The 22,711-nt window shown below is 32.9% G+C and overlaps 2 protein-coding genes across 2 annotated transcripts; both read right to left on the reverse strand.

The window, feature by feature from the left end:
• Positions 1-1,515: 1,515 nt before the first annotated feature.
• On the reverse strand, positions 1,516-10,193 carry LOC127097854 (probable serine/threonine-protein kinase SIS8). Its single transcript, XM_051036338.1, has 13 exons — positions 9,594-10,193; positions 8,360-8,800; positions 7,863-7,966; positions 5,797-6,863; positions 5,453-5,493; positions 5,122-5,190; positions 4,938-5,038; positions 4,607-4,685; positions 4,015-4,113; positions 2,928-2,996; positions 2,754-2,803; positions 2,497-2,673; positions 1,516-2,034 (listed from the first exon to the last, which is right to left on the reverse strand). The coding sequence occupies exons 1-13, from the start codon at positions 10,017-10,019 to the stop codon at positions 1,941-1,943; spliced, it is 2,817 nt and encodes a 938-aa protein (XP_050892295.1). The 5' UTR covers positions 10,020-10,193; the 3' UTR covers positions 1,516-1,940.
• Positions 10,194-17,892: 7,699 nt separating this feature from the next.
• Positions 17,893-21,776, reverse strand: LOC127097855 (protein CHUP1, chloroplastic). Its single transcript, XM_051036339.1, has 7 exons — positions 20,829-21,776; positions 19,337-20,236; positions 19,067-19,198; positions 18,793-18,974; positions 18,592-18,703; positions 18,363-18,506; positions 17,893-18,203 (listed from the first exon to the last, which is right to left on the reverse strand). The coding sequence occupies exons 1-7, from the start codon at positions 21,555-21,557 to the stop codon at positions 18,123-18,125; spliced, it is 2,280 nt and encodes a 759-aa protein (XP_050892296.1). The 5' UTR covers positions 21,558-21,776; the 3' UTR covers positions 17,893-18,122.
• Positions 21,777-22,711: the final 935 nt, after the last annotated feature.

The following is a 22,711-nucleotide window of genomic DNA, read 5'->3' on the forward strand; positions in this document are numbered from 1 at the left end:
TTGAATGCGAAGTTTTTGTCTAAATATGATAAGTTTTTATGTTATTTAGTAATGTATGAATGACTAAATACAAAGTCACGTTGTTCTCTATAGGTGTATGTATGACTCAATAAAAATATTGTAAAAAACCGAACCAACCGAACCAATCCAAACCGCATTGGTTTGGTTTGGTTTCTACAAATCAATCGAACCAAACCGAACCGCATATTTTTTTCTCTTGCGGTTCGGATGATTTTTATCGTCAAAACCGCCCAAACCGCACCGCGAACACCCCTAGTAAGGAGTAGGATGACATTTTTTTTAAATGCTAGAAAAAAAATTGTTAATGTTTGTAAGAGTTCAATTAAAATGCAGAAAAAAAAAATTGTTAACCGTTTGATGAAAAAATGGATGATGGAGTCACCGTGTAAATTTATTTTACACTGTCAGATTAAAAATTTTAAAATAATTATATGACATGACAAAATGATATATTCCAAATAAGAGTTAAGTATATATTAGAAAGTGAGAATTTAAAATTTTGGTTTGGGATAAGAAAAAATTATAAGTACAACGGACATGTTTGATAGATCGAACCTACTCTTTTAATAGTTTTTTTTATAAAACCAAAATAAAAAGAAAAAAAAAAATAACATCAATAATATTTAGTTTGCGTTTCATATGATTTTATCACGTCTCAATGTATATAACTTGAACTTGAACTTTTAGCTTTTGATCATATTTGTGTCTAGGAGTTTGAACTTTTAGCTTTTGATCATATTTGTGTCTAGAAGTTTTCCATAGCGAAAACAAAACTAAAATTTGAAGAAAGAGAGATGTCAATGCGATTCTAAATGTCCTGATTAAAAGTTGTACAAAATTTGGTCATGAAATTTACACATTGATTATCTTTGTGAAAGATGTAGATGACTATTGTCTCGTTATTTGTTATTGATGTTTTGAATAAAAACAACATATTTATGACATTCGTTGATTGGAGTCTCAATAAGATAGATGCAAAATGAAGATTAAGTGAAAGGTGAAGAATGTTTGAAAATTCTGATAAGCATCAAAGGAATCCTATATGTCAAATATTAGAGGAGTCGCATATGATTCACAACCATTAACTGCTTTGATAGAGTTCTAAGGCAACTTCCATCAAGTTAATGATCGTGCAAGAATGGTTGAGATTATTCCATTAAAAGTGCATCTAATTATTGTGATCATGTTTACTGTTGCTAAAACAAGCATGAAAATAAATTTATAAACAAATTATATTAAATTTTCTTTTATCAAACATTTGAATTTTATTTAACGTAAAAGTATAAGTAGTTGAAAGAGAAAATCATAATGATATTAGAAAGGAGACAAACATTTGTCAATATATATTACTAGTTCCTAAGTATAGTGTTGATGAATATCAAGTTAGTCATAAGAGTTTAACATGTATACATTCGGTGTCGAGTCCAATTAGCTTCGAGGAGAGAACGATCATAATAATTAACAAGTATACATACTCAATCAAGAAAACTCAAGTTAAGTAGTAATGGGAGACACATAAATATTTTATACTTTCTTTTCTTTTTTCATTTCTGTTTCTGCTCTTTTTCTTTTTACACTTTCCCATATAACATGAAAGATCAAATGTTTACAATTCCAAATAAAAGACCTCTGCGGGCAAAGAATAATTTTGTACTTTTTTTCTTTCTATTTTTTCCGCTTGTTTTCTTCTCCTTGGGGGGATTCTACAATTGTTCCTACTCTAAATAAACCTCCACTGCATTTATGCAGATATTGCGGAGGGACCCGTGTTCATTTATGAACCGGATGAGTCCAGTCCCAACTTTGAATGACCCGACACTTTAATATGTCATGATGAAAACATACCTTCAGCTGCTCTGGTTCTTCGAACCAAGGAACAACTACTGGTATTATTACAAGAGCTATATTATGGACAATAATTATTGAGTAGAACTCGTCTTACGGGCAACCAATTGGCGAAGACGGTAAAGACGAGACATCAGTTGTGAGAAGGATGGTCGCAAGTGTGGCTCCCTGCATAATCAACACAACTAAGATCAATCCAATAGCATAATCTATTAAAAGAAAAATGTGTCCCTGCAATTTCCACAAATTTGTATTCTTATCCTCATAGCCTTTTATTTTATACAATGTCATCAATCTAATTATTCACTCATTTAGATTCCATTCCCTACCAACATTGACACTTGTATTCTTCATTTGATAGGGTTTTAGTTCTCATGGTTTATAATCATTAAGTTATTATTGTAACAATCATTATCAAAAAACAGGAACTTAGAAAAACTGATAATTAAACTAGTGGAAATCTGCCTTCAATTTTTCCGACATCAAATGAGTATATCTAGAATATGGCTTCTTTTAAGTACCAGCTTTTCAAGAACTGTGAATCTCTAGGCCCACAATCTAACGCAATGAAAGGATGTTTAAGATGCTAAAATAACAATCAGGAAACGTAAATGGAAAGTTAATACTTACCTTTGCCAGCAGTCACGTATTATTTGAGCTACCACTGGATCCATTTCTTCTGGAATTTCAAGACGTTTATTTTGGAATCCAACAGCTCCAACAACCTGCATTGGGTTCAAACCGTGCCATGGGATTTTCGTTGTAGTTAACTCCCACAAGATCACACCAAAACTATACACATCACACCTGCACGCAAACTTTAAATATTACAGCCTAATCTCTTATATCTGGCTTTCCATGAAGCATGCACATGAGAGCAGACTTACTTCTCATTGGCAGGCTCATTCCGTAAGACTTCTGGTGCCATCCACTCAGGCTGTGAGAAAGAGATATGTTTAGGTTGTTTTTCATAAGCGCTTACAAAGACACTAAGTATAATTGTAGTTTATATCAATGATTAATGAATTAATGAGCCATCACAGAATTTTCAAAATTCATACCGTTCCAGCACACGACTTCGATGACAAATATGTATTGTGCTTCATACGTGACAGACCAAAATCACAGACCTGTCATACAACAAACAAGAGATAAAAATAACAATAACAATAGTAACAATTTAACTACTTTATGGAGTAATAGAATACAAAAAAAAAGATAGATAAAAGGTTTTTTAGAAATGACACAAAACTGTGAAGGCATTATTACAATGCAAAATACGAGATTGGCATTATTTATCAAATTATCATCAATAGGGTTAATTGGAATAAAAGGTAAAAGTAGTAACAATTTAACTACTTTATAATAGAATACAAAAGAAAAATAGATAAAAGGTTTTTTAGAAATGACACAACTGTGAAGGCATTATTACAATGCAAAATACGAGATATGCACTATTTATCAAATTATCATCAATAGTTAATTGGAATAAAAGGTAAAAGTAATCAATGTAATAAGGTTTATTTGTTAAAAGTGGAATTAGACTTCGTCAAAGCAACAGCTTAAGATGATAATTTTACTGCAATGTGAAGACATAATTAGATTATCAATAATAACACAGGCCATGTAAGACACACTTCAGTTATTATCAGTATTAAAATAATGGGTCTCGCTATCTTAGGCCCAAAAGACACATGTTAAGAAATCAATAAATAGAAAATATGTATTGAAGAAAACAATTTTTAACTTTACAAAAAATTGAATGCACACCTTCCAATATAAAATTTCTATCTTTAAAATGACAAAAAAATTCTAATAAAAAACTTAAATAAGACAACAAGAATATCAGCATGACTCTACCACTAGTTTATTACTACCTTAACAAATTATAAGCAAATTGTGAAGGATCTACTTATAATAAAATATAAGCAAAAGTTGATTTAAAACTTCCTTTTTATTGTTCTTATACCAAAAATGTCCTCAATTCAATTTTAATTTTTTAATTCGTAGAAGTATGTGCATAAATAATTTTATACAAGAGCTAGATAAAAGCTCAATCACTAAAGTTATTTTGAATATGCAATGTGGAGAACCATTTGGTAATGAAAGCACCTAAAGCAGTGCTGTTAGCTCAAGTATGATTATTACCTTTACAACCCAATGCCTGTCAACAAGAAGGTTTGGAGACTTCAAATCTCGATGAACAACGGGAGGATGGCTGGTGTGCAAGTAATTCATTCCCTTAGCCTAACAAGAGGGCAGGAGATTCAGATCAAATAAAGGAAAGTGAGAAACTATTTCTAAAATTAAAAATGAGGAAAGTATTTGGAGTTCTTAGTGAGGAAAGAGCGGCCCTCAAATTTGAATTTCTGCACAAATAAGGAGGCTAAGAAGGCTATGATTTTGTGATAATATGTTGGCCATAGTTATTTGGTTGGAGAGAAATGCTCACATATTTTAGGAAGTCTCCTGAACTCCAAAACTTACTTTAGAATACAATTAAATTTACTGCCTCTATTTGGTATTCATTTTATAGTAATTTCAATTTTCAAGGGACTGACAAGCACAGAACAGCCTTGATAAGTTCTTGACTCTTAAGATATTTATTTCTTGTATGTAAATTTTTCGGTTCTGGAGAATGCCGTATCCCGGTCAATATGCGTTTTTCCTCTCCTTTCTAATATATTCTTTTTCTACTACCAAATGAAATGAAAAAAATTACATAATTTTCAATTCATACCACGTCAAGAGCCATACGCAACCGTCTCTTCTCATCAAGTACAAGTTTGGGACGATGCAATAGTCCGTATAAACTGCCTCTGTATCAAAGTAACAAATATATTTTAATGAGCAAATCAATAATATAGAGAAATTAATTAACCATGTGATTTGGTGAAGGCCAACGTTGCATGTTGGCGAAATGTTGGAAAACAGCAACAGCAAAACAAGATATATGGTACAGAAACAATAAAAAGGCACTTCACATCAGTATAAACAATAAGCTTATTTAAGAAAATTACAAGGGAAAGTTTGTATGTAACTCAATGCGTAAAAAACAATGTTAAACTAACCTAGGAAGAAACTCAGTCAAGATAGAGAAATGTGGTGGACGAGTAATTGCTCCCATGAAGAGCACAACATTAGGATGCCGCAGCCTTAGCATAATCTCAATCTGTAGAAAGCAATATATGAGCATGAATCATATATGTACGTATGAATGTGTTAAAACATATGTATATAGTAATAGTTGCTCACTTCCGATTTGAACTGATCTAATGCATCACCAGAGACATCTTGGTCTAGAAACTTCTTTACAGCAACTTCCTATAATGCCATTGCCAACCCAGTCATACAAACAAAAGTATTAAGTACTTTCACAAATGAAGCAAGTCTTATACAATGAGACCATCCCATGGAGACAAGCAATAAAAGTTCCAATAACAAATTAAAATGGCAGACAGAACCCAGAAGAGATAAAATGGCTACAGGCTACATGAGCAGTAGTAGAAGGAAAAAAAAGTGTACATATCCATCAATAGAAGATATTAAGAGTTAAGACAACATAAAAAAGTATGAGCAGACTTACAGTGCCATTGCAATCAGCGCGGTAAACTTCACCATAAGAACCTACAAGGACAGTTCTGCTAAGTTAGTTTCGAAGCAGAGAAATAGCAGGCAGCATATTTTCAACCACCTTTTACTTAATCTCTATTAATTCAATCCACTATATCAAATAGTGACATCTAAATAATTCTAAATTGCTTTGAGTAACAATGATCTATACAAAATTAATAAGTTTCCAATTATCTCACTGAAAGATATAACTTTAAACCCAAAAAATCATATTTAAAGCCAAAACATTCAAGAGCCTGAGCTTTTATATAAATTTAAACCCAACAAATCATATTTAAAGCCTGGGAATAAACTCACCAATACCAATACGCTCACCGATACGAAGATCCTCCCATTGAATTTCCCATTGTGTGTCTTCACCAAGTATTGGGTGAACTTTCTTGCTTTTACCATCATCATGTAGTATACAATCTCCATCAACTGTCTCGTTTATTTGAATGACTGAATCAGTCCCAAGTTCAATGTTATTCAAAGAAGCTCCAGCCTCATTTCTAGGACCAGTTTCATCATTATCACAAAAACATTCAACACCATTGTGCCTTTTGCAAGAAAAGACTGCCTTGGACAAGGAAGACTCGGGACACTTTTCTTTACACGTGTTACATGTATTAAGAGAAGCAAAGTCAACAATTAATGGATTAGATTGTTGTATATCACCATCTTTACCGGAAACAGTTGCAAAAGGATTCCTTGTACTACTAATCTGAGAAGAATCATAAAATTCATTGGCATCTGTGCGGAATTCCTTATGCTGTTCGGCTAATTGGTCAGCTGATTGACATAACCTAGTATTACTAGAAGAGCCCACTCCTTGAGGGAGTATGAGAGACTTATCATAACTTAATAATAACAGCCTATTTGAATCAGCTTGAACAGTATCTAAACCCCTATCTCGGGAATTCATATTTGAAAAAAGATCAGAAGGAGGTGATGCACCACTTTCTAAAAGAATGGTGTGCAGTTTAGAGGCAAACTCTGGGTTTTTTGCGGCACTGAGAACATACTTGGAGACATTTTTTACATGCATGTTTTCAGCATGCGATGACTCTGATTGTGATGAGCATTCATATGCTTCTGTATGCTCAAATCTCCCTGCTTCATTTACCTTAACATGATTCATTTCATCTGGTTTTGTTTGACTGCCGATTTCTACTAATTCTTTTGTCTGGAAACTCCCTACATTACAATCAGACAATACTCCCAGCACACCAGTTTGATCACCAAGCATTTGGTATATGTTGTTAGGCTGTTCTGCAATCTCTGTGAAATCCCTACCGGCAAAACCATAGTTTTGGATCTGACTGCTGGGCACCTCAGCAGGTATAAGAGTACCAGGAGCACCCATCATATCAATAATGTATTCACTGCATCAGCACAATTTAAAAACAGAGTTTAAAATTGTTCCAACATTACCACGAGATTGGCACAGTTTGTTTAATTAGAAGGTTGTTTGCCAAATATTACAGGAGCGCAATCTAAAAGATAAAAGATAAATTGTTGGGGGTCTGAATTCTAAGAAACACCGTTCAAATAGAGTAACTAAAAAATACAAGTGGATCAAAGTAAGTATAAGTTGCAATTAATCAACTCTCCATTAGTCTGCAACAAATTAAATGATTGCTCCCTTACATCCTAAATCACATTTACCAGCAGATCCTATACTTAATTTAATTATTTAACAATTTTATATACTCATCAACTTCATAAAAAGGTAGAACAATTATCCATCTCAAATGACATGAAGAGTTTTGCGAAGCATCAGAAATACAAAATGGAAAATGTGAAATAAAACTGCTTTGGAATCTCTGCCTCTGGAATATGTATGGACTATCACAGTAATAAAGTACACTAAGGCTTTGTTTGGGAGTTTGGAGGGGAGGGCTTCCGAAAACAAATTTTAGAAAAATATAGGAAAATATTCGACATTTTTTAAAAGAATGATTTTGTAATTTGTATAGAATGATAAACGAGTGCTTGTCATTACTATATTTTTAACTTGCAGAATACTATAACAACATAAAATATATTTGGAAATTTTATGTAAGTCCTCCAAAACTCTCCTTCAATACAAATTTTGAGTTACCCCAATTTAGGGAGATTTTGTGTTATGAATAAAAACAAACCCTCCAAAACCCTCTCCGGCTAAATCCCTCTATTTTTTTCACTCAATCCTTTCCTTTTTTCAAAGTCTTCCCCTCCAAACTCCCAAACAAATCCTAAGAAGTTTCTGACTCAAGAAAATACGTGTCAATTGTCATCATTCATCAACTATACAAGAGACTAATTAAAAAGGACCGTTGAATTAAACTCCCTTAAAAGCAATATTTAAATAGGGAATTGCCATTCTACCATAAGATAAATACCTTCCATCATCAGCTTTAATCAAGTTCACAGCCCCATCATCAGTTCCTGTGTAATAGCTCCCTTTTACAAGCATGCAGGGAATATTAATCCTATCAGCAAGTACCTAAGCATCAGAAGAATGAAACTAACTTCAGTTGAAATCAAACAAATTGGGTGAGCATGACCAGTTTGAAAATTGAAGTTCAAGGTAACCTATAAGTAAATGTTCTAGGCTGAGAGATAAAGAAATTTCATTAGTTGTGTATATTGCTTTTTAATTTAATGTGAATTCTGTCGTTGGACAAATGATAAGCATTACCAACTACAAAAGATAATATATACACACTCCATGATTGAATAGAACAAATCAAATGGGCCACAAAACTTAACAATAAAATGTATTCCACATACAACGGGACAAATGCCTAAAAATTGAACGAAAGAAAACACTCAACTCTCGAGTGTCTGAATTTTTACGTGTAAATTTTCTTAAATTAATAAATTGAGAAAATCTTACCTTAAAAAGTAGGGCACGGTGACGTGAAAGTCCAACATCTAGACGGCCCAGAGGAAGGACTACGGTTCTTAAAGAATCTCGCAATTCACGACTCTTCATAGTCCACTTTTCCATAATTTTATCAGCATTACTAACCGGTCCACCCATTCTACTAACAACAACATCAGCAAGTTTCTGAATTAAGCCACTCAAAAACAATCCTAGTTCAGAAACAGAACACTCTTCAAACAAGGTGCAGGCTTTTTTCTCAAGCTGACTTAGCTCAACATCAACAATGCGGTTCACTGAGATTACTTCATAATCCACATTTCGTGAGGTGGGCACAGTTTTCAGATCCACCAGCAAAGGCATCTTTCCCCGTTCAATTAAACTTGAGTCTATCCCATAGACATCATAAAACCCATCCATCACTTTCTCGTCATAAGCAATGACATTGTAATTCTGCCAGAGAGAAAAACACAGTCTACTTCAAAAAACACATTCCCATTAAGATTATAACTACCAGTTTTTCACTTTTGCCAAATAAGAAAACACATCATCATCACCACTTATCAAGTTCAAATAAACATTAAACAGCATGAATGCAAACTAAATTTCACATCCAAAACATATATATAAACAAAATCCACTTTTTCAACTAGTCTTAATTTGACATCACCCATGACTTCAACAACTATACACCAACAAACACAGAAAAGTTTTATACAGCTGTGTAATTATATTTTATCATCTTACTTTATCAAGTTTCAAGAATAAATGTTAAACTTCATCATATATCATTAATGAGTTTTATAACTATACACTAACAATGCAAAAAGTTGTGTATAAATGTTTGTTTAACTATATTTCACCATCTTGCCACAAGTAGGTCTTATGAAAAAACAAAAATATTTGTGTTTGGCATATGCTCCTTGCGCCGGAGGCAATCCTATTTGAGACACAGTCAGCACTAAATGTGAGGCCGGGATTCGAAACTAGGTTTGTCCAGTTGATAGCATAGAAAAAGTAATATTACACTATTTATTAAATTCCAAAATTCAGTCATGAGAAAAATTCCAAAGTATATTTATAATTTCACCATTAATGGAACTTACTAAGCACTGAGAATGAAAAGCAAAAATTCCCAATTCAGAAACATTACCCTAAACAAGAAACAAACATATGACATATAATTTAACTACCCCTAACTCAAATTGTACAAGAGATTAATAACAATAATAATTGACAACAGTACCCAATAACGCAGCGATTGAAACTGAACAAGCGCGGGAGTATCAGTAAGAGAAGCAGAATATCCAAGGCTGATCTGTTTAGCAGCATCGATCTGCGCAGATTCATCAACATCATGAGGATCGGAATCAGAAGCACTGATTGCAAGAGCCAATTGAACCTGAAACTCTTCTTCCTGCAAAAGATTGAAATCCACAACACCTCGGTCGACGACGTCGTTTGGAGGGTTCTGAATAACGGTCGGAGAGGGAGACGGTGAAGGAGAAGGAGTGGGAGAGAGAGAAGCAGAAGATGAAGAAGGAAGAGGAGTCGTAGTAGTATGAGAATCAGAATGAGGAAGTTGCAATGTTGCGTTTGGATTATGATTATTGATCGTAGCAGCGCCACCACCGATGTGAAGCTTTCTGAGTAGATGCTTCATTTTGGGCATGGTAGCAGTTACAGGAATAAGATCATCAATCAACCTAACCACCGTGGAATCGATTTTTAAAACGCGATTCTCAGATTTTTTTCGCTTAAATTAACCGCTTCTGAAATTCATTCCCTCCAATCTTCCCCAAAATTTCTCTACGCTTTTCTTTCCCTTTTCTAGTTCTAGTTCTACTGATTAGTATTATTTTTATTTTTATTGTTATTTTTATTTTTATTTTTTTTATTGTTAAATTAAATAATTCACGCGTTGCAATTTCCGCTTTGTATAACTTTTGTTCTCTCTGTGATTCTATCTATTCGTTCTATCATAACTTTTGAAAAATTGACTTCTAGTAATAATTATTTTAAAATATAACTTTTTAATACTAATACGAATTTAACTTAGTGAGTAAGTTTCCCTAAAAAAATTAATTAATACAGCTTATAAAATATTAATTTAATTAAAATTACCGAAAACGCACACAATCATAAATATTAAAATTTAAATTCAATTTAGTAATAATACTTTAAAATAGAATTCGCGAGTAATATTTTTAATATAATTTTTTTTTTAATCAATACTTCATTAATGATGTGCTAATTCTCTGTTGTAGAATGGAGTAAAAGAAATTGACAACATTAATTAAATGAAAATATTTAATTTTTATTTCCTCCACTCACTGGACCTTATTTTTATTTGTCTGTGTATGAAAATATATCTTGTCTCCTTTTATCAAACATTGCATTAAAGGTTATAAAGTTTTGTAACAAAAATGAATTTCTAAAAATCTCCAACAAGTCATTGATGAGAGATTGAACTAAAATAAATACGTACACCGCGTTGTTGCTTTTAGTGGGCTGCTTTTATTATTGACCATTGGATTGATTGACTAGCAGTTCTATCATCCCACGGCTGTTATGGCTTGAGTCTATGACTTTTCCTTTAAGAAATCACACGATCAAGAATGAATCATTATGATATTAATTAATAGCTTAGTTTTATATGGTTGAATATAAAACTAAATATAAAGAGAGTGGATATGGTTGAATATCAATTCAAAAGGGTGGAAGAGATATGAATGGAAAAATTACTAAGTATTATGGTGTCATAGTTTGTGTGCATAGAGAATAGAGAATAAGGAGGACATTTTGTATGATATGATGGAAACCTCCTCAGAATAGTTAGGATAAATTGAATATGTATGGGTGAGTAACGCAAATAATATAGTTGATTGGGATGGTATCATTAGAGACAATATAGCATAGGACATTGTCATGGTGATTTTTTTCAAAATCATTAAGAAAATATAGTGTTTTCAGGATTGAGTTATGAGGGATATATGAAAGTTTAAAGTAGATCAAGAGGTTATGGAATGCGGATTCTAAGGTCATAGTCAAAATATTAGGGAATGGTAATGCAATGATGGTTCATGGTTATGTGTTAATAAGTATATTCATTATTTAATTGATGATCTAGATAAGATGAGAGTGGTGTACACTTGTAGAGAAGTTAAGAGATGTGTAGATGTGTTAGTTAGTGCACCGATAGCAAATGGAGTTGATAACACCTTCATAGATGATGTTTCGGTTTCGTAGATGATGTTTCGGTTTCTATTAAGAAATTTTTTAAGGATGATGAAAATGGAATTTTCTTCCCTATATTGGTTTTGTTGTGGTTCTTCTTTCTCTTTGGACTTCAGTGGGCCCTTTTACCAAAAAAATAGCTTAGTTTTTCCCGTTTAATTTGAAGTTTTGACAAAATAACACTTTCACACTCATTTTTCAAACTCTCATCAATAGATCAATCTCTAGGGGTAATCTATCCATTTGACCTGGACATAGAATTGACATTCGCTTCAAACCAATAAAACTGAGTAAAAAAAACAGGCATTCAGTTGGGTCAAAACAAGTCATCAGGTGATTGTGTTATAATTTTCGATTCAAGTGTTAAAGATTGATGAATTCTAGTATTAATATCTAACCCATGAAAACCCAATACCGCCCAACATGTTTTTTTATATATAATATATCTTTGATTTTTTTTCTCTAATTTCAAAAGTGTTATACTTGATAATACATTATATGAACCGAATTTTATTGAGACTCCCACTCACAGGTTTCTTTTCCAACCTAAAAATAATACAAATGTAATAATAACTTCTCAATGAAAGATACTAGTACTCAGGACCGACCTAATCAATTCGGGAGCCGATCTAATTTAAAATATAGGCCTAAAAGAATACGAAGTTATGCCTAATTTTTGAAAAATAAATCGATATAAAAGCATAGGTTTTGAAAAGAAAATATCTATCTTTAACAACCAAATTTGAAATAGATTTTGAAAACATTATAATTTAACACAGGTTTTTAAAACACATGTGTAAAATGTATACTTGTAGTAATTAAAAAAAATGTGGACCTCCCAAAAATTGGGTCAAAGCTATAGCACTTGTTGCACCGGCTAAAGGTCGGGTCTGATAGTACTATTAAAATACTCGTGCTTACGCACGGGTAATAGCGATGATGAAGATTTTTGATAAACTATTTATCAAATATATAATTAATAAATTATTAAAATAAATCTAGAATCTAATTTCAATAATAATGTACAACAAAAATTAATAAAACTGCATGACATTTTATTCATTATTGTAGTGTTTTAAAACTCATCTTTCCGACCGGTTAGACCGTGAACGAGAGAGTAGAGTGATTCGGTAAGATCATCGGACTATAGTTGCAATTAATCCGGTAAAAATAAGTGTGCTTTAGACGTTTCACTGATCAGACCAATAAATTAGTGGGTTTTTTATCTGACAGATTGATCTTTTTATTTTTATTTCTTAGTTTAATTATAACTTTGATTCTCCTATTTCATTTTTTTGAAGTTTTGGTACTACTGTTTTAAAATATGATTTTATTATTATTTATAATAAATGTATAATATTAAAATTATAAAATTGATTTAATAATTATAAAATTTATATCATGAATTTTTTAATTTGAATAAAATGGACTAAAAGTCATGTGGTCTAACCAGTAACTCAATGATCCAATAGTTTGACAAGATCGGTCATCGATCCGAATTTTGAAACTATGCATTATTGCAAACAAAAAACCATTTTCACAAAATTCTATAATTTTTGAAATCAATGTATAACTTACACACATTTTTCCCTATACACATATATGCATTAATTGTTTTAATTTTGTTTTATTACAAAACCAAGAATGGAGTGAGAATAAGTGATTACGGAGGATTTGAGCCTTTGATGCGGGGGTGGGAGGGTTGACTCTTTCCCTTTTTCGCTTTTACATAAGGTAAGGGTTTTTAACGAGGAGCATTGTTCCTATTATTTTAGAATTGTATGTTTGATTATTCTTTTCTTTTCAGGAAGCTTAAAAGTTCAAGATAAGATTGTTCATAAAGGTGATCAATTCGCTTGATCTTCGAGTGGGATCCTTGTCGCCCATAGGGCGATCAATTCGTTAAATACTCAATTGGAATCCTTATTGTCCATGGAGGCGATCAGAACCGATTGATCCTTATGTGAGATCCTTACTGCCCATAAAGGCGATCAAAATTGTTGGATCCTTATGTGGGATCTTTGTCGCCCATTGAGGCAATCAAAATCACTCAATCCTTATATGAGATCTTTGTCACTGATAGGGCGATCAAAATCATTGGATCCTTAAGTGAGACCCTTGTCGCCCATAGAGGCGATCAAAATCGTTGGATCCTTATATGGGGTCCTTGTCGTCCATAAAGACGATCAAAATTTCTAAATCCTTATATAGGATCATTTCTGCCTATAGAGGCTATCAAAATCGTTAGATATGCGGTTCCTTGTCGCTCATATAGGCGGTCAAAACTCTTAAATCCTTATGTAGGATCCTTGTCACTATGTGTGAGAATAGGTTAGGCCGCTAATCAGGAGGAAATGGTTGTCTCCACCTAGAGCTACCCAAACCCTAGGCTCAATATCTCTATAAACATTCCTCCCCTCAAGTGGGGAAAGGAAATTCATTACACCCTAAATCATATCGCTTAACAAGATCATAACTCATATGATCACACATCTCATAAATTTATACTCATATCGCCCATCAACATGGCCTCTCACCCCACATGAGCAGGACCCCTAAACCACCATAAAATACCACCTTGCATGGCTTCTCGTCGTCGTGGGAAAGTTCTAATCACCCCTAAATTATTATAAACCTATTAAGGTCTCTAAATCCTGTATCCTTGGAATATGAACACACACATGTAATTTTTTACTAATACAAAATACTATCAATTAACTGAAAATCACATATGTTTTTTTTACCGTTTGAATTAATAGATCACTTTTTTTTTATATTTTTTTTCTACTTGAATTAATTACACACAAAAATATGGTTACGGATGTATATTATAAATAGTACTACAAAGTCATAATGACATCTTTCTATAAATTTAAATTTTAATACAATTGATTTTTTTTACTATGTTAGTATTTATAATGGTAGCTCATATTTATATATTACAAAAATATATCAAATAAAAAATTAAAAGATTTCAGTAAAGTAAAATCCAATAATAATTACTTTGTTCATAGGTAAGTTTTTATAAAACTCTAATGAATAGTATATAATATAAAATAATAAAGCTTTTTTTTTCTCCAAGAATTAGATATAGATTGTAAATATATAAATAAAATAATGTGAAAACATAATCTTATTTTCTTTTGACCAAAAAGATACAAAATATTATGAATAGTATGAGTTTTTTCTTTTATTATTTATAAACAAAAATATAATAGAATTTAAGATATTTCACAACTCGTCTAGTTAGATTTGAATAAACAATTTTAAACCTATAATATTACATGAGTCTCTCTCTCTCTCTCTCTCTCCTCTCTCTCTCTCTCTCTCTCTCTTCTCTCTCTCTCTCTCTCTCTCTCTCTCTCTCTCTCTCTCTCTCTCTCTCTCTCTTCTCTCTCTCTCTCTCTCCTCTCTCTCTCTCTCCTCTCTCTCTCTCTCTCTCTCTCTCTCTCTCTCTCTCTCTCTCTCTCCTCTCTCTCTCTCTCTCTCTCTCTCTCTCTCTCTCTCTCTCTCCTCTCTCTCTCTCTCTCTCTCTCTCTCTCTCTCTCTCTCTCTCTCTCTCTCTCTCTTCTCTCTCTCTCTCTCTCTCTCTCTCTCTTCTCTCTCTCTCTCTCTCTCTCTCCTCTCTCTCTCTTCTCTCTCTCTCTCTCTCTCTCTCTCTCTCTCTCTCTCTCTCTCTCTCTCTCTCTCTCTCTCTCTCTCTCTCTCTCTCTCTCTCTCTCTTCTCTCTCTCTCTCTCTCTCTCTCTCTCTCTCTCTCTCTCTCTCTCTCTCTCTCTCTCTCTCTCTCTCTGATAAATTTCCTAATTTTAAGAAGTATTTTAGCAACATACACTTTAGGGTGTTCTTAATAAATTTTTAGTTTAACACAAATTTCATCCATAATAACTCATGTGTTAATTGTACAATGACTTTAAAATTCGGACTAAAGACTTGATAGAGCATTTTATTTCTTTCTTATTTCGGGCAATGAGTTTTTTTAGAGAAAGATATTGTAGCCTCAAGTTGATATTTTATCACTAATTAAATATGTATAATCAACATTAGTGTAAGAATTCATAGTTAGACATTCACCTCTTCTAAATAAGAGTCTTCTACTTAAAATGACTTTGAGATATTGTAGAACGTCACCGATAGCCTACAAGTGTGTCCTCGTCAAATCATATATGAATTTTCTTTTCACACTAATTGCATATGTCAAATTCAACCTAGTTTGTGCAAGTAAATCAACTTAGTTACTAATCTTTGATTTTGACCTTTGTCAATTTTTTTTGGCTTTCCTCAAATTTCGGCTTATGGTTTTTCAAAATAGAAACATTTGTATATTTGCATTCAAGTTTTCTTGTTTCCTATCAAAATTCAAACACATAATTCCTTCGGTAGATAATAATGCCTTTCTTTGAGAAAGAAATGTCAATTCAAACGAAATACCCAAGTTGTCAAAATCTTTTATCTTAAAATATGTATATAATTTATCTTTAAGTTGTTTTCTCTAAGATAAATCATAAGAAGTAATATAAAATTTTCATTGTGAATATTAGAAGAACAATGTGTGATTTCTTTGGTTTTGCTTAAAGTCCAATCATACCAATGTCTGTGTGAATCTTTATACCAATGTCTTTGTAAATCTTTCTCGAAAAGGACAACTTTAGTACATATAAGACGTTTTTAAACCAACACATCTTATTGACTCCACCTATAGACCAAAGTCAATGAAAAACTCCATATACATCTCTTTATCTAAGTCTCAATGTAAGAGCTTGGTTTTTTACATCAAATTGATACAACTCTCATCCAGAATATGTGGCGATAGATAGCAAGATTTAACAACTTTATTTTTTTCACTAGAACAAAAGTTTTCACGAAATCAATGTATATATTTAAGTATATATTTTTTGAACTACTTTAACTCTATAACAATTTAGGGTACCATATGATTTGTGTTCTACTGTAAATATCCACATGAATCCAACTAATTTTTTTTGCCTCCTTGTCTCCCAACAATCTCCAAAATGTTATTTTACTCAAGTGATTTAATTTTACCATTCATAGTTTGAACTCAATTCTTTTTTCAATGTTTCTTGAACAAATGACGGGGTTCTTACAAAGTCAATATTTCCAATAAAATTATAATATTGCAGAAAAATATGTTTAGAAGAGAAAAATTAAGAAATATGATGTCTATATTTATAAACAAGTGATATTTTAAAGGAAAATAACGAATAATCAAAATAAACACAAGATAAAATGCAAACTTCTTTTGTGATTCGTCATAAGTGAGTGATTGATTACCTCTAGAATTGTAGAACCGTTGATAATTAAAAATGATTTGATAGTGAACTTCGTACGAATGACGGTGTCTCTCCTCCGCCCACACAAATAAAATCAGCAACGAGTGAATCTTTCGTCTAAAGTGCTAGTTTCAATCAAATGGAAACCTTAGAGATATGATAAACTCTTAATTCTAGGGCGGTTAGAGTTTTGAGTACATCATAATGAGTCATTATCACCTTAGCACAAAAGTTTTATTTATAGAATCATTTATATTCGTCATAGATCACATTATACTATATTTTTCGAATGGTATCAATGGCGAGGTTTAATAAAATATTGTGTGAAAAATGTATATATGGATAAAAAAATTGAAAATAAAACAATTATAAAACAATTGAAGATATTTTAACCAACAAATCGTAATAAAAATATTTAAAAAATGAATTATAAAAACAAAAATTATCATTTATGGAGGGAGAGTCTTGCTAAATGTAAAATTTGTGAATCTTTTTATATATGTTATTTAAAAAATAAATTGAAGTATAAAATCACTAAATTATTTAAATAGACCGTATTATATCTAACAAGCCTAATTAACTTAAATTTATCTACAACAGATTGAGAAATATGCTCTAAAACTATTCTCTAATCATTTATCTAAAGTCTTATGCCCTTAAACTAACTTTTAAAATCAAATTACCAAACTTAAAAGTGATTTACAAATAGGTTTTTAATGATAGAGCTCTACTAGTACATTATTTAAAATTAAAAAGCTTAAAACCTAATTATCAACCATTTTAGATAAATGGTTGAATTACAAATTAGAAATGATATAGGACATTAAGAAATATAATTTTCTCCATCCGTAAATCCTAACTCAACTGACGGAAATCGATATTGTTAGGTTGGACATCATTACCAGGATTCAAATCCTGATACTCACGATTATGTGTGAGTTTTTAGTGGTTATTAACACCTCGTCTATGACTAAAAAAATATACATGTTTTCTTCATTGTTGCAGAGACACAACATAATTTGATTAAGTTGTTCTTCTATTTGAATGGTACAATTATTCTCTCTCAAAATACTCTAGTTAGATACATACTCTCCAGTTTGTAGTATACAACAAAATCTTCCCAATCTCTTGTTACCAAAATGTAATGCAATCACAGACCAAATAACAACTGGTCCAATCCAGATTGCACCTATGAACAAGGTTAACCTATGGCTTACTGAGATGGTAAGCTGAAACTCATCATTCTCCTCATGTCTTGTTTAGTAGAGAAGCAAGATTGCGAAGTTCCTCAAACGCGTGCATTGTTTCTGCATCAAATCCTCCTGCAAACTGCATTCACACACAAATAGATAAAGATTACGTTTCACCACGTGTTCAATCAATAGTTAGTAATAAGGACGGATCCAGAAATTTTAAGCCGCGAAACACAATGTGGATTCGCTCGTGGTAAACTAGAGAGAAAAAACATGAATTTCAATTAGGACATACCTGATGGATTCTGAAAGCAAATCTCACTCCTTGGAGAACCATGTAATCCATTGCAGGATCTTTGTCGAATGCTGACTTTGTTTGAACTTCCATGGCTACCCTTTTCATATACTTTTTCGCCAATTTAACAGACCCGAGTTTTATCTATAAAAATATGGAATAGTTGAGTCCAATGTTATGGCAAAATATAGAAAATGCTATAAAGAAGCAAAATATCAGATGGTGCAACCTTGCCAATAATTCCATTATCAAGCATCCATTCTACAGGAATTTGAAACTCCTTGCAATTTCGCATTAGTGAGTCCCTCGTGCGGAGAAGAGCATAAACCGTGCGTTCCATCCTACAGAGAAAACCACAAATATAAGTATCTTGCAACGTGAAGCGATAGAATCATCGTAAAGCACTCTTGCAGATATTTGAGTAGCTCACTTTTCTGATAAAGCAACCATTTTCTTTAGAGCAATATCACAAGGTAGCCGAGGATCGTCCTTGTAGGAGGAAACTTCACATTCCAATTTTTTCAAATCTTGGTATCCAAATGATGCTTCTCTTAATGTGTCAGCTTTTTTCTCCGGCCAATCGAAATGCTTAAGGACGGCCCTTTCGTCCACCTATGGCAAATATATGCATAAGATTAACAAATTTTAGAAGCAACTTTAATACACTTCCATGCTACATATGGAATAAGCCCAAAACAACTTACAAGGAAGCAAAGTTCATCATCAAGCCACTTCACAAATGCTACAACATCATCAATGTTCTGATAAACCGCATTGTTCACCTCTCTAATCAGCGAATTTACGAATTCTCCTTGTGTTTCAATATCTTCCTTTATCTGTATATCAAAGAATAGGATATTATCATTGTAGACGATGTCTTCAAGCCAAATATCATATGCTATTTTGTAAACAAACTTTGTCATAAAAAAGCTAGAAGTTAGTAAGTTGAATGCATAAGATGTAAAACTACTCACAGCAAGTAAATGCGATGAACGGTTCTCAATTTCTCCAATCATGCTACTACGAACATCAGCAACATCAGGAGCATCAGCGAGTCCTCCGTTTGAAGAATCCTTTCTAGAATCTCTCTTCATGAGTGAATGGTACAATTCCACCACTTGTGGTGCTCTTTTTACCATCGCCGTGTTACTTTTTGAGGCAAAACTCATAGGAGGTGGTGGAGGAGGCGGAGGTGGAGGAGGTTGAACTTGAACTTGAGCTGAGTTTTCTTGTTTTGTTTTGCTAGAAATAGAACATGAAGAAGGTCTTGGAGGAGGATTGGGAACCCTCAGTGGCCTTTTCTCCATAACAGATTGCTGAACAAACAACGACGGCAATGGCACCGATTCCTTTTCGATTTCTTTTAAACATTCAAGAGAATCAAAACAATTAGATTGTCTTCTTTTATTCAATACAACAACATCTTCCTCTGAGCTATTGGAACCGCTAATTGAATGTCTTCTTCTATTGCTTCCCTCAGATATTGATTCAATCCAATTTTTCTCAAAGAGACTACTACTAGTACTACTTGTGGACTCAACTTGTGACAAATTATCACTACTAGTTATTGGCCACTTTTTCAGCTTCTTAACCAAATTGAAGCTATTTGCATTACCACATTGATCAGAGAAAGAAATAATAGAATCTCCACTACTACTCACCACAGATTGAGGACTAGATGGCTTATCAGAATCCAATGTTGAGCATGTATTCTTCAACTCGGTTCGTAAACACGAATTCACCCACCTCAAGTAGGCTAGCTCCTCCACCTCATTTAATCTGCTTGTTTGTAAACCTTCTACTTGTTTACTCAGGTCTTCATTCGTGAGCCGGAGCAATGACGCCTCGGCTTTGAATTTGGCAACAATGTCACTCTGATCATATCATAAAAGGACAATATGAAGGGAAAAAAGTGAATCAGCAATGACAAACTGGGCTTAAGAAGCTCAAAATTTTTATTTCTAAGAAGAGAAAAACATGCAACCAAAACAAATTATCAATAAGAAAAAGAAATTTGGAATCTAAAATGAAAAAAATTCTTCTTAGGCTTAGAAATGAATCTAACTGCATTAACAATGAAGTACTGATTAAGAAACTTCAGCTCACTTAATAAACAATTATAAAATAAGTACTTAAGTTATTTATCTAAAGAGGCCCTATTCTTATCTTCTACACTATTTCAATCAAGTCCTTCCGTGACAAACGGTGTCGAAGGTGCCGATATCGATACTATTATTCACCGTTTTTTTTTTGATAAAGAATAAATTATGGTTAATTCACATCGTGACGACCACAATCAGTGTCGCAACACAACACCCGAACCAACCAAAATCGTAAAAGTCTTTATGCAGCCGCAACGCAACCACACTAGTTATTTAAAACATTTAAAACCTTTCCAACCTAACAATCCAAGAGAAAAAAAACTGTGTTTCATTGAAATCGAACCAGTCAAATTGCAAAAACTACCTCAGAAGAGTTTGCAGAGCTAGACAATTCAGACTCCATAGAAGATAACCTGCAAGTGAGGTTCCTCTTCTGCATATGCAGCTCCTTATTCAACCTTCTCAACTCAACAACTTCAAGCTCAAGATTCTGCATAGAACTATCCTCATTTCCCCCTTTCACCACTTCCTCTTGTCTCTCCAATCCACAGCTCCTACTCAATACAGCCAATTGCTCAAAAAGACTAGCTTTCTCTTCTTCCAACAAAGCAACTTTTTTCACAAGCTCATCAACCTCATTCCGGTTCTTCCTACACTCAGCCAACTCAGCATTCAGCTTACTCTCCCTCTCTTTAGACTCTTGCAACAAGTTTCTCATATGATCCAACTCCGTGAACAAATCAGTCGATGATTGTCTCCTATGTGTCGGAAAAGCATGTGGATGAACCTGAGAACATGACAAATCACCCATTAAGGATCTTTTCGCTCTGGAATGAGGTGGAACAAAAGGGTTCTTCTGGTTAGCATTATCCGAGGTTGTTGTTTTTTTTGTCGGAAGAGATGATTGTTGTTTGGTTTTCTTGTCAGCTGAAAAGCCTTTGACAATGTGTGCACCCCATAACCTTGGTTTTGAGTGATTGTTGTTGGGGTTGGTTGTTTTTGCAGGTTGAAGCTTTGGTGGTTGATTTTGATCGGAAAATTTAGAAGCTTTGGACTTGTTCTCTGATGGGTTATTGCTAATTTCTTCCCTCATTGTGTGAGAGTGAGAGGGTTGTGTGAGAAGTTGAAAAGGTTATTAGAACAGAACAAGATTGAATTTGGAGATGATGATGATGTTGTAATGAGAGTTAGTATTTGAAAGTTTGAAATTTGAAATGTTAGAAAGAGAAGACATTGGAGTGTTGGAGCATTTCGAGGTTGGGGAGAGAGAAGTGCAACGGTCGGTTTTAGCTTTTTGGGGGAGGGGGGCCACTTTGCCACGGAAAACTCGTGTAATAGGTTGACCTTTCCCCTTAAATGAAAAAGCTTTTTTGTTTTTGTTGAGAGTAATTTAAATGAAAAAGTACAAAATAATTGTTTAATAGTAGCATGATTAACTATTTCAGACATTGTGTAAAATAAAAAATAATTAAAAAATTATTTCAGATATAAAACTGAATTCTCTTTTTTCGTAATTTTTTTATGGTTTCAAGGTTAATTATTTTTATAGTTGTAAGGTTTAAAAATAATAATAGTAAAGTTCAAACGTCGGCTGCAAGTATGTTGTTCAATCTCAAAAAAAGTATGATGTGAATCAGGATATCAATCTTAGCAGATGTATCGAGCTTAACGATGAAATCAATATTTTGATTGCTTAACAGATGGTGTGGATAACTCTGTAGATGTTGTTTCATTTAAGATATTTTTACAATTTGGATCGATATTGCATGTTTGTAATATTTATTCAAAGGATTCTCGATGAGATTGATATTGAGAGAAGAGTATGTGTAACATGTATAGTCAATGATTTTCATACATTTGACTAGGCAGAGACCTTTGTGAATAGTTCAAAAGTTTTGTCTAAAGGATATCTGCAGAGATTTGTATGAAACCAGATAAGTTACTTTGCCAAATCTCAAATGAGGTGCTAAAGGCACCACAAAAGAAAGTGATGGTTGGTGTGCCATTACAACTTCTATCAACATTAGTAATAACGTAGGAGAAGCTATGGGACATCCACCTTATGAACTAGTTGTTTGTTTTCCAAGAGTTTTATTGAAGCAAGTATGAAATGAGTCTGCCATGGAGTGGTCAACCAATGATAGTTAATACAAAGAAATAGTCTCATGAGATATACACGCATAATTTCGACTTGTCCAACCCACCAAATTTATGGAAAAAGTTTGAAACAGGTACCATGAATCTCAT

The sequence above is a fragment of the Lathyrus oleraceus genome, chromosome 6 (genome assembly GCF_024323335.1).
Source record: "Lathyrus oleraceus cultivar Zhongwan6 chromosome 6, CAAS_Psat_ZW6_1.0, whole genome shotgun sequence".
NCBI classification, from domain to species: Eukaryota; Viridiplantae; Streptophyta; class Magnoliopsida; order Fabales; family Fabaceae; genus Lathyrus; species Lathyrus oleraceus.